The 13,096-nt window shown below is 43.2% G+C and overlaps 1 protein-coding gene across 11 annotated transcripts in view; it reads right to left on the bottom strand.

The window, feature by feature from the left end:
• Positions 1-13,096, bottom strand: part of GATB (glutamyl-tRNA amidotransferase subunit B) — a 122,342-nt gene that overhangs the window by 68,402 nt on the left and 40,844 nt on the right. For all 11 annotated transcript variants that reach the window (XR_012129615.1, XR_001855324.3, XR_001855177.3 and 8 more), the window contains exons 7-9: positions 11,197-11,281; positions 10,450-10,494; positions 8,283-8,472 (exon numbers count right to left, since the gene is read on the bottom strand). Coding sequence is in view for 6 of the 11 variants with exons in the window: in XM_036998593.2 (XP_036854488.1) it covers positions 8,283-8,472; positions 10,450-10,494; positions 11,197-11,281 (320 nt within the window). In the remaining 5 variants the exon portion in view is untranslated. The remainder of the gene's footprint in view (positions 1-8,282; positions 8,473-10,449; positions 10,495-11,196; positions 11,282-13,096) is intronic.

The raw sequence follows: 13,096 nt of genomic DNA, 5'->3' as shown, positions 1-13,096 counted from the left end.
CACTGCATTAGGGAACCGTTCACGTCCTTCTCGAAGGCAACAAGCACGCGTCTGACACAGCTCTCCTCCAGCCTAGGTCAGAGATGGACCTTCGGTGGCACAGTGCACCAAGTCTCCCCGCCACCTGTTCCTTCAGAGGTAGTTAAAGCAGCAGAAACAACTGGACCCGTCTTTTGGAAAATAACCAGGCAGTCTTTACAGCTCTGCAACTGGGAAGCCTCCTTTTCACATTTCAATCAAATTTCCCCCAGAGCATTCAATTACACCCGGAGCCGATGCCAGCTCAGCCTCTCAGATGAACAGGAACCTCCACGGCTGGTGGAGCTGTCAGCTGGTCAAGGCCGGTGTGAGGCAAGGCAGGGATCACCTCACCTCCACTGCCTGCTCTGGAAGGAACCCCGACTTTCCCCCCCATCGGGCCCTGGAAGCGATGTGCTCCAAAGCCATGGTTGGGTTCTACTTTCAGAGAGGATAAAATGTCAGAAGACTACCCAGTTGGAATAGGGTGAAGGCTGACTTCTCGGCTACCATTCCTTTTCTAAGTCCCACTGGCTGTGAACCTGATGACAGGGCAGAAATTAGCTGGACTACATTCAGAAGTAGAATGAAACCTGAGAGAGGCAGCTGTCCAGTGGCAGCCTCGGAGAGGAAAACGGCCACAAGAGCAAGGTGGAGAATAGCTGGTCAGGGGCAGGGGGTGACCAGGCCGCCATCGGAACCCTGCATTAGCAATCTGGGGCCAGTTAAAAGGCTCTCAAGGACATTTCCAGAATACCTGCTGGCCATGGAGCTCAGCAGCAGCCCTGGGGGAAGCTGTAAGAGGAAGAATAACACATTTTAACAGCAATAAAGTAGGTGCCAGGTGCTGTTCAAAGTGCTTTCTCTACATTAACTCATGATTTAATTCCAACAACAGCCGTATGAGGTGGGTATTAAACTTTCCTTTACAGACGGGGACATGGGAGGCACTAGAGCAAGGAAGCTCTAGTACAGCTGGGATTCGAACCTTTGTGGTCTGTGCTCTTAGCCTCCAGGCTACACTGCCTCTGATGAAGGAAATGTCACATCCCTGCCTTCCTGGGGATTGAGGCTGAGCACCTTCCAGTGCCAGGCACAATGTGAAGCAACTACCTCATCAAAAGAATAAATTTTCCCACTACTTTCATTATTTTATTTGATAACTGCCAGCTGTTCAAAGGTTCTTAACAAATATTAAAAATGTTGCAACGGCCCTCAGCAATTAGCTTAGAAATTAGGACAAAATAGCAAGCTCTTGTTCTGCCCCTACCGATGTTCACCTAGGCTACCTGGCACCCTCTGCTATGGCCTGACACATACCTCTTCCCAGATCAGGGAGGCGGACAGCAGCTCACCCCTGCCCTGTGCCATACAGAGCTTTCAGGGGACAGGAGGGTGGCAAGACACCCCCTCCACACCCTGTCCTCAGAGAAGTCAGAGCGAGTATGCCCAAGCCATGACACTGCTCAATTAGGAAGTGTCTTCTGATGTTACAAAATAAACCCCATTATTGTTCACAGTATGGCATTAAGCATACTGTATTTTATTGCATTCTAACTCTAGAATATGGGTAACTCATGTGCAGGCTTATACCTCAACTGACCAGTTTATACTTAGTCAGGCCTGTGGTGGGAGGGGCTGACTGTACGGAAGGTCCCGCATTTGTGGGCTGAATGACAGTGGCGTCAGGTGGGAAAGGCTCTCACATGTTGCGATGTGGTATTTTGTGGAGGTACAAACTAGAATTGCATCCATTCACCTTGTGGCAGGGGTCTGAGATTTACAAGGACACAAGTGGCTGTGGAAATCTTTCAGCAAGAGAGCAAAAAAAAATGACTCATCCAAAGGAGTCTCTGGTGGGAAAAAACAAAAGGTAGTTAAGTGGTGGTACAGGACGACACAGGAGACAGCTCTCTCCATGTGAGCATGCTGGGCGGGGGGAAGCCAGAATCCAGAACCATCGCTGCTGCTTTTAAGAATACGGGGATGTGCAGCAGCTCTGGGATCGACCCGGAACACCAAGGGTGTGCTCTTCAGTCCATCCCATGGAATACACAGCTAGAGAGGTCCACAGTCCTGTTTCGGTTTCCAATTTCCAGCCCTGGGTCATGTTCCCAGTAGGGCTTAGGAGCCCTTAAAATACTAGTGAATCTCTTGCAACAATTCCTCTTGTGTTCAGTTCCCAGAAAAGCTGAAAAATATGCACATCTGAGTTCAACTCAGGGTACTGGTGCCATTCAGGGAGCGTTCTACCTACAAGTGACTCAGACTGACGTGAAAATGATTTTACATTCTCTGAGACGCAGTAACTCTAGGGGAGACATTGCAGCAAACCAATTTGAGAATAAGACTATCCCTTGGATGATAAAAATCCAAACAATTCAGGTAATCCAGGTTGACAGGGACAGGCATAATTAGAAAACTGTATCTGCAAGAATGAGACACAAAAGTATGCTGTTAAGAAATCAGTTGTGATCACACTCACAGTTCACTATGCTGAAAGCCACAGGGTCAAGTGGGCCCAACGTGGAGGGAGCCACTGTTGGTCACTAGCAGTTCTCTGGCTGGAGCTTAAAAACAGCCAACAAAGCTCAAGGCAGTGTGCTTGCTCATCTCCAAGAGCTGACTGAAACCTGAAATAATACGTTTTAATTTTCCCCAACAGGAAACGAGGCTTCAGGATTAGGGGCAGAGCTCTGGTGAGTCCCCATGGCCGGGCACTCAGGACTGTAACTCTTCCTGCACTTCTGCCCCAGTGCGCAGGTCCCTGAGGGGCCAGATGGCTCTGTGCCCAGACGATCTTCATCTCTGAAAATCCTATGTCACTTGATCTGAAATAAATGAACTGTTGACTTTGCAGGAGTAAAGTTGGGAAATGCATCTTTTTATTCAGCTTTACCAGAACAAAATATTGGTTATATTTTTAGTGCACAGACTAATGGCAAAAGTGCGCTTAAGCTGGCAGGCACTGGGTGTAATTTTATAAAATGAAGAATAAAATCAATTTTGAAAATCACAGAGCTGAAATACAGTGAGGGCAATGTTGACCGAATGGATTTGCCTTCAACAGTAGTTAGAGGCGAGTGCTTTGGTCCTTAGTAAGTCCAGGCAGCTAAAACCAGTCAATGCGGTTCCATATGCTTTTATAAACTATTGGCTTTAAGGTAGTACTACTGATGGGATATACAGTTATCTACCAAGGGAAATTATTTTATAGACAATTCATCCAGAAAGAAAACCAGGCCATTTCAAGCTTACTAGAGACTCAAGCAAAACTCTTAGGATATAATCCACTTAACAACCAACCATAGTCATAATATCTTTTATTTCTTTGTCCCTTGGAGACATCTTAACCTTTCCCATGATGCCAGAAACAAAGGACTATGACATGAAATGGGGAATAACCAGCTGGGGAAATCAAGTTGTCCAAACAGGTTGACTACAAAGACAGACGCATATGGCAGCACAGGCCACTGATCCAAAGGGGCACAGTCACCTTTTCCTTGCAGTCTCACTGGGGCCAAGCTGGATTTTTCTTAAAATTCTGCTTAGGGAGGCTGTGGATGTGTTAGCAGCTGTGTGGAGCCAGGGCTCTTCTTCCTAGCAGTATATTATTGGGAGTCTGCTTGGCTGTGTTTGATTCACTGGAGGTCCTGCTGTGTCTGTCATCTTGGGAGTAAGTGGATCGTTCAGCCTGGGAGATGGCAGCTCAGTCACCTCTGCAGAGCCCTCCCAGCTCCTAAGTGTCAGAGGTGGGATCTGAAATCCAGACTGTTTCTGAGCCAGCATTTTCACCCATTGCCCCATAGGCTGCTCAGGAGAGTGAAGAGCAACATGGAAGAGATAAGGGTCTTACATGCGAAAACAGCACATGGCACTGTGAGTACAGCAGGCCCTCAAGAAACTCCAAGGTCGGGATGATTTCTGTTCCTCCACTGAAACCTGGATGCGATTACTATCTGTCCACCTACTGACTTCAGACCCAGCCAGTCACCCTGTGCGCTCATGTCCACCCATGTAGTGGACTGCGTGACATCAGGCAAGAGGCAAAGTTATCCCACAAAACTCACAAACCTCACACACTCTGTGCTAAGTGGAGACATTTTCAGTGACTTCAGTCAGAAGGAGCCAAGTACCTGAGGCAGCAAGTTAAAGAAACAAAACCAACCAATGCTGCAGAGGACAGCTCACAGTTCTTCTCTCTGACTTAAACCCTCTCCTTGGAAAACGGACATTATTTCTTCTTTTCATGGGAGTTGACTGATTTCCACTGAGTTTAGTAGGCAGCACTTTACATTTATTTATAGGGCACTCTGGCATCTTTAAAACCAAGAGGGGTGGTCAAAAGTTTTAAAAAGTACTATGGCTATGCTTCATGAAGCCTTAGTGGAACTGTGTAGAGCACTAATACTGATAAAAGTACAAATTCTATTTTCTCTATTAAGTGATCCAAAACAGTAACAAACCTGAAACACCACTGCTATTTGGTATTGCGGCACATGCTATGTGCAGGCAGGCAACGGAGCCTGGTTTGAACCTGGCTTGCTTAACACGCTTGGCGAACTTACTGAGGATCTTACACTCAGCCACAGGGGTTATGCTTCCTCACTTGTAAAATGGGGAGAACAACAATACCTACCTCAGAAGGTTGTTGTGAGGATAAATTAAAAAATGATGCACTATAAACTGCAGAAATGCTGTTAGCAAGTAGCCTTTTGCATGTGCTGCTCAGGCAAATGACTATAATTTGTTTGCATTTCTTGAGTCAGGTAAGCAGAGTTTAGGAAGGGATGCCCTTCTCAGACATGGCCCTGGGATTACCTGCTAAGAAAAATGCACGTTATCATAGTGATCATTCTAGTAATTATTCTTGGACATCCTGACTCAGAGAAGGGCTTGCTGTGCTATTAGAATCTCTCATTTTTCAGAATCCTAATATCTGGATCTCAGCTTCCATATTTCTATTCCTTAATCCTTACAAAGGAGGTCAGAAATCAAGACAATTTGACATAAGAGAGGCAAGCAAGGTTAGCTAAACACGTTCAAGTTTCACATGGGGCAAGATACTTTTTATGTGATCAGAGGAAGAAATAGTAATACAGGTTTTCTATTGGGAGGTGATTGTTAGGAGGGCTTAAAGAAAATCAGAATGTAGATTTGATTACATGTCCTAATGAAATCAGTTCAGAAAACAAGAGTCAGAGAGAACAAATGACTTGCATCTAGTCATGATATGTGGTGTGAAGTGGCAATCCAGGTCTTGTCACCCAGAGTTCAATGACACTGGCATCATTCCATAATTTGATGGATTGCCAAGAGTGTATCTAACAGTTGAAAATGGGGAAGCTTTCCTCAGGAGTGCTACTTCCCTCAGGACTGTAACAGTATCCCATGCATTTGCTCATCCAGATATCCATTCACTTAACAATATTCACTGAGCATCTATGATGTGCCAGCCACTGTGGTGCATGCTAAGATATATTAGAGCTCTGTAAATATCAAGGATATATTATCAATACATAATTCACAATGCAATGACAAGATAAACTGAAGACGAGAGTTAAAATCCAGAGTGTTTTATTATCTGTGGGTAAGGCATATATGTGAGGGTGGGTATGTGCTTAATGCTTAATTTAATAAGCAATCCAGAGGCACAGAGCATGGAGTTGAAGCTCTGCAAAGCACACCTCCACCACTGCTATTTATTTAATGAATACTCCTGGGCACTCTTTAAATTGAAAGATGGTTCATTAGATTTGTGCATCTGCCCTTCTCAGCAATCTGTCGTGTTTCTGATGAAGGCAGGAAAAAACATGAACAGATCATTTTCGAGTATGAATAACTCAGCTTTCAATGATTACAGACTCATAAAGAGCTCAGGATGCCTAATTTCTGGAAAACAATTTGTCTGAATCATTCTCTTTCCATTTTTATCAAGTTCTCTTTTTCCTCATTTTGGAAATTTCAAGTACTAGCCCTTAAAAAATAAACACCTAGTATATTACCTGCAAGTAAAAAAATAAACATATTTTTAAGATTGAAAAAAGAAGGCCCTTCAAAACTGGGTAAAAAAAATCACCTCCTTTTTAGAATTTTTCTCTTTTGTCTCAATTCAAGCTCTCTCCTCTGAGCTCCCATCCTACATGATGCAGCTACCTACTGCAATCAGCCTTGCAGGCTGGTTAGTTGTAGAGAGTGTGTGTGTTTGTGTCTGTATGTGTGTGTGTGTGTGTGTGTGTGTGTGCACATGAGCACACTCTTGGAAAGCAAACATTTTTTTTTTTTTAAATCACTGTCTCTGTCTCAGTACCTGCCAAATAGTAGATTCTAATAAAAGTGGTAGACTGAAACAGATGAAAGGTAGGGTTCCTTGGACAGGGCCTTAAACTATGAAAGCAGACTCATTCACTTGTCACCCCTCAGCCAACATTTATTTAAGGCTTCCTAGGTTTTGGCAATGTGGTGGACAGGAGTAGAACCTAGGACACAAACACAAAGACGAAAATGTCAGTGCCCTCAGAGAACTTGCTCTCAGGAGGGCACCCCCAACGCATGCTCATTAAAGCCAAGTGTGACAATCCCATAGAGATACTCTCTGAAGGGAGCATGTGTTTTCACTCAGTGCCTTGGAGAGAAACACCCATATTCTTGAGTTTCTGAAAGGCCTTTTCACTTATTAAGAAAGCTGATAAACAAAAAGAATGATTGACACCATATTTAGTGGAGTCTTCTCTGAAATCACAGTTTTAAGCCTAGAAGGGCCAAAGAAAGCTGGATTCATCATTCACTGCCTCCAAGGGCTGCCTGTCACCTGGTAGAACACCGAACGGAGAGAGGTAACTGACATCTCTGAGGCTGGGTAGTCTCTGTCCCTGTCCTCTTACCCCTATGTAAACTGGCATATATGTTATAAAATGAAGAACTGAATTTAGCATTTAGTGTTTAGTCTGGAATTTATTTCAAGTGGTTGGAAATTCAAGTGATTAAGATGGTGGGGAAGATGTATAAGACCACAGCTCAGTTTTGTTCTGTCAACCTAGGAGAAACACAGTGTAAGAGGCTCCAGGTTAAAAGGTGTCCTGTGTGAGATGCTGACTGATTCACACAAAGACTGGGCACTAAGCACAGGTGATGTGCTAATCTGTGTTCAATAACAGAGAGCAAGAGGATGAAACAGTCCTTTCCTCAAGGTGCTGAACAAAATACACTAATAAGTAATTAAAATACATTTATATGATCATCACAGGGGTGTGAATAAGCTACAATGGCAGCTCACAGAAGGCAGTACAGCAAATAACTGATCATGCCTAAGCATTATCGATAGTGAAAGAGGAGCTCTGATGTGACACTCTCTAGATACTTTTCAAATTAGCTGATTTACAGAAGATAAAGAGAGAATCATTCAGTCAGCATTCAGTGGCCTACTGTGTACCAGAAATGGCTGGGTTGCTGTGTATATTGAACTGCATACATACATGTCTAAGTATGTATACTCTGACATCTCAATATAGTTATTATTGGTACATTAAAATGCAAAAAATCCAGAGTTCCCATGGAGTCTGCTGCGCCAAAAGATGAGTGTGGCACATACCTAGTCCCTGAAGGAGGAGGCAGCAAAACTCTCTGCTTCCCCCTCCCAGCCAGGTGGGAGACAAGCTGACAAAATCCTCCACTCACCGATTCAGTACCACTTCAGTGCTGCCACAACGAAGAAAACTGCAAAGTCCCAAGCAGCTCTGAGAGGGACGGACAATCCCCGAGCAGGCCTCAGTGGTGCCAGACTCTCCGAGAGTCCAAGGGACGGGTACTTTCAGTCAGAGTTTTCATGGTGGAATAAATGTTTTCTTCTACAATCGGTAAAATAACTGGCCGGCTTTTGAGAACCTACCTGCCTGCCAGCCCCTGTCACGGTTCAATACTGCTAGGCATCTAGAAAACCCTATACATTGATTTCCTTTTGTCCTGCAGACACATGGGAAAACACACATCCATAACGTGTGGACTGTTTTCAAGAAGCCTCCACGGCTGCTGTGAGCAGCTGTTCCTTTCTACACAGAAGGAATGGCTGACAGGAGATTGTGCTTCCTTTTCTGGGTTCTGAGGAACATCTACCATAAGAGGCAGTAAGCCAAAGTCATCTTGCCTTGTTCTGCTCAGAAGTGTCTGTTGTCCTACTGAAGCAATCTGTCCACTCCATCGACCCCCCACAGGGCATCCCCCAAGCGGCCGAGCTGGGGTCCTTTCAGCCTCTGATCAGTACTTACCAGTAAGGTGAAGCTGTGTTCTGGCAGCATCCCATACTGCTGGCTGAGCTTCTCCCTTGTCACCCTGGGGAGCTCAGGCAGCTGCTCCCGAATCCAGTCAATATTGATCACTTGCTGCGGGTCCATGCCGGCAGGCAGAGACGCCGTGTCATAGAGGATCAGCGGAGGCAGGTTGGGTTCAGGCATAAACCTGGGCAGAGAGTGGAGACAGGGCCTGACTCAGAAGGTTTGGGTTTAATAAGGAAAAAAAAAGAGAACCTAACACCAGCACAAAGTTTTGTGTTCTGATGCCATGTTACTTATAAATATTTTCTAATATCCCATAGCATCAATTCTCCCTGATTTCCAGGAACTAGTCTTTGTTTGGACAAGTGTAAACTGCAGGTCAAAACCACCAAAACTGTTACTCTTAGTGCTTATCAACTAGTAACGACTGAAAAGGGCACAACACAGGGCTGACACCACCCTGTGATTTATAATTGTGCATAAAGTATATATTCATAAAGACACAGGCTGGAAAAAAGGACCAAATGAGAACAATTCCTAGGAAGAAAGAAGAGTTTTCCTCATTTAAAAATTTTCACTATTTTTAGCAGTATTCATATAAAAAATGGAAAGTCAAAGAAAAAGAAACCTTTCTTGAGAAGTAGAAATGAATAGATTTTGCCTAAATAAAGTGGAGAAGCTGGAGGGGAGTGAGGAAGGGAGGGATGAATAAGTGGAGCATGGGGGATCTTAGGGCAGTGAAATATTCTATATGCCACTGTAGTAGTAGATCTATATATTATACCAATTTGTCAAAATCCATAGAATATACAAGCATAGAGATAGAACTTTGGTGTAAACTATGGACTTTAGTTAATAAGGTATCAATTTTGGTTCATCAGTTGTACCAAATATACCACAACAAACACCAATGAAAGATATTACTAGGGGAAACTGTGGGGCTGGGGGCAGTATATGGTATACACCAAGGAGTATATGGGAACTCCATAATTCCACTCAATTCTGCTGTGAACCCAAACTACTCTAAAAACTAATTTTTTTAAAATGTGGAGGCTGCACCACTGCATATAAGCTTACTAAACAAAGTTGTCCTACCCTCTGTTGTATTCCAGCATTTCATGTTTTCTATCTGCTTATGTTTGTCAAAGGACTTATGCAGAAGCAGGATAATGGACAACAAATGGTGGTTCCAGATGATATATCAGAAGTGCAAGTAGCCATCACCTTGATGCTGAATCAGTCTGATTTCTGAAGGCAAGAGGGAACCAAAGGGAGGTTTCCTGAATCCCAACTATTAACCTGAAGGATTGAGCTGAAGCCACTGGCTGAGCTAAAAGCCAAATTCCATGCTCAGTAAGAAAGCAGCATGAACAGAGTAGGGGCAACCGTGGAGAACAGACTGTTCTTGGGCAGGACAGACTGGATCTAGAAGATCACAGTAATGAGAACAATCTTGGCTTGGACAGACACACGAGAGGAGTCCCTGAGATGACGTTCACTCTAAGGGTCAGTGGGCTGCTTCTTTCCCAGATGAAAATGCTACATTCGTTCCTCACTGACAGCAATAGCTTCACTTACATCTTCCTGTGCTTCATAAAGGAAAGGGGGGCTAATCTCAACAACTTTGTTGCTTAAAACTTCATTCCTTGCCATCTGCTAAACTCAATGGTGGAAAAAAAATGAAATATTCAATTTGTCTTAAGCTTATCATTATTGTTTTACTTCTGGATCTCATACTGAGTCCAACTTGTTTACCAATTAAATAGTTATCACCTAAGGTTTGAAGGGAAATGCCATTAATGTATACATCTCTATTTTTTCATTTCTTATCAAAGAGCTTCAGTATACTACTGAATTTGTAACTGAATATAAGAATAAGACCAGTCTAGGTCCTATTCTGCATAATCGTAACAACTCTTACACAGAAGTGAGTAAACAGGTGTTTTCTAATAGTTGAATCCTTTCAGATAAGGCCCTCCAAGGCTACCAAATCAAAAAAATATTTTGTCTTTCCATATACACATAAAATAGGAAGACAAGATTTTCCATCACAGAATAACAAGTGGGTCCCCAAAACTATCCAGGATCACTATGTTGATCTGTAAGTAGGTTTGAAATGTGCCCTTAACCCCAATGGTATTTTGACAAGAGGAGTAACCACCTGTAGTCTTGTTTTCCTTCTTTGTCTCTCATCGGGACAGTGCACCTATGATAATGAAATAAGAAAACATTAAGCAAACGTTGCTTGCACTATTGGCAGAAAGGGCTTTCCCCTATGGACAAGGGACACAGGCACATTCAAGCTCTTGAGCCTCCCAATGGGAGATACTCACACAACTACATTAAAAAATAACAATAAAGAAAGGGAAATGTTTAGAACAATAATTTTTTTAAAAATGAAAAGAAGTTGCTTCAACGTTTCCAGGTTTTAATCAGCTCAAACTCTATAGCCTTTTGAGCTTTTTGCAGTCTTCAGCTAAAAGTAATAAAATCATCAAAATTCAGAGTCAGAAAATTAGTCAAACTTATCCCAACAAAAAAAAACATACCTTTACAACTAGCTCTAAGCTTTCTTCTATCTCCAGCTTAAATTTGTAGAATTTAAGTATGGCAGAATTAAAGAAAATAAAACTTCTTGCCACAAAGCAGGTAAGCTAGAGGCAAGGAAAGGGCCAGGACTTACGACTAAGCACTTATATATAAGTCTGGCTCAGTTCCAACCTCTAACCAGCCATACAGGGCATATTATATCCCTGGAGGGCACAGTATTTCCCTAATTTTACGAGACAGGACACCAAAGTCAGAGAAGTGAAGCCCCGCCCTGCCGGAAGCCCCACCCCACTGGAAGCCCCGCCCCACCGGAAGCCCCGCCCTGCCATATTCCAGATGCTCGGCGTGGTACACTCACCCCAGCTTGTCATCAAATGAGCGGGTTTCATTCAGAATTTCACCTCCATTCTCAAGTTCCTTGATTTGCCTCTGAATTTCATAGTCTAAGAAAAACACAGTAATTAATTTAGTATCATATTTAGATTCCTTTCATTCAGTTAAGCAATAATCAGAAATCTTTTATCAAGAAATAATCAAGAGAATTGTTTATAATGATTCTTCCTTTATATGCTCTACTTTCTTTTTGCTGCCATCATAGACTAGCTGTGCTAGAAAGGGCCTTTAGGAAGCTCCACTCCCTCACTTTTTGAGAAAACTCAGGCTCAGAGAGATTAAGCAATCCTGGAACAGATTATACAATTTGGCAGAAGAAAACTGGGACCAATATCCAGGCCGAGTGACTCCAGCTCTAGGATTGAAGCCTTGTAAGAGTTTTTATCTTGGGATCCATGGATGGGCTTTCAGGGGGTCTGGTACTTCCTCAAAGTACACACAAATGTGGGTGTGTACATATGTACACTTTTTGGAGGGGGTTCAGAATTTTCATTATATTTTCAAATCATTTCAAATGACCCCAACAACTAAGAGCCACTGCTCTGTGCCATGCTTTCTCACCACCAAACAAGGCAGACTGTGGCAGTCAAAACAGCCATGATGGCCAAGCTTCTTTATGGAAATAGCTTTAGCCTCCCCCTTAACTCTCCACCCCGGGAAGCACCATCTTTCCTTGTACAATCCAAACTCTTATATCTGAATTGGTAAGAAGGAGCCACACCCAAAGGTGTCAGTTTTTACCCTTCATCTCCCTCACATCAATGCTCTGTTTGACTGACATGACATGATGGCTGAAAGGCCCCATGCAGGGAGAAAAACAGGGTGGAAAAATTACAGGCTTGGAGAATTAAGCCCATAATAGTAGAGTTTTGGTTCTTTCAGTCCGAGACCACAGGTGGAATTCTGCCTCAGACTGTTGCTCCAAAGGGAATTTCACAGCACAAAGGCTGATGAGGGACAGCCAGAAACGGGCAGGCATCATAACTCATCATGGATGAACCTACTGAAAATCTTGTTGCTTGTTTTTTAGGTTACCATCACTCTTAGCATAATGAGTTCCTAAACACTTATGTTCTATAAGGTAAAGTGGAACTTCCTTCTATTCATTTCAAGCTTCTCCTTCACAAACTTGGGCTCTAACGGTTTCCCTGGCCCAAACTTCTCATGACTTCAAAACAGATGGTTTTAGAGACAGAAGCGTCCATCCTCTTTAGTCTGTCTTCACCTGGGAACCTTCCCCTACCTGTCCTCTCCTGTAGAGTATTCCCTTGACCATTTTAATGCTTTTTTTCCTGAAAATCTCTAGACTCAGAATGTCTTCATTGAGGCTGGTTGATCATTTCAAGTTCAGGATAACAGTTTAGACAAGATGAGAAAATCTGTTCTGTATTGTTTCTGATACTCGTCTTAACAAGACCCAGGACTCTACTAAACATTTTACCTGTAGCGACGTACCTGGCTGCCCTTGCTCTGTGTGCCCCGGAAGGCATGTACTTTAAACTCCGCCCCTTCCCTCCTGCTTCTTCCTCTGGACACCTCTGGTTTTAAAGAATACTTTTAATCCTCTGAGATGTCTTCCCCTCAGTCATAGTCAGCATTTTCTATGGGACTACCCCAGACGTTTCTCTTGCTCATCTGTTTTACTTTAACTATTATACATGTGTCAACACTACAATACCCACAAGTGTGTGCTCAGTAAGACCAATACCTGGTTACACAGGCACATGCAATCTATTAGTAAAAAGAGTAAAATGCAGAAAAACATATTAACCATTTAGGTCAAAGTATGGTTAGTCTGTAATGAACAAATACAATTTCATAAAGTTCAGGATGGTCAGGAAGAATGTGGTAAATGGAAAAACAGA

This window comes from Manis javanica, chromosome 3 (genome assembly GCF_040802235.1).
Source record: "Manis javanica isolate MJ-LG chromosome 3, MJ_LKY, whole genome shotgun sequence".
Taxonomy (NCBI): domain Eukaryota; kingdom Metazoa; phylum Chordata; class Mammalia; order Pholidota; family Manidae; genus Manis; species Manis javanica.
This window is presented reverse-complemented; position numbering and strand designations above follow the sequence as displayed.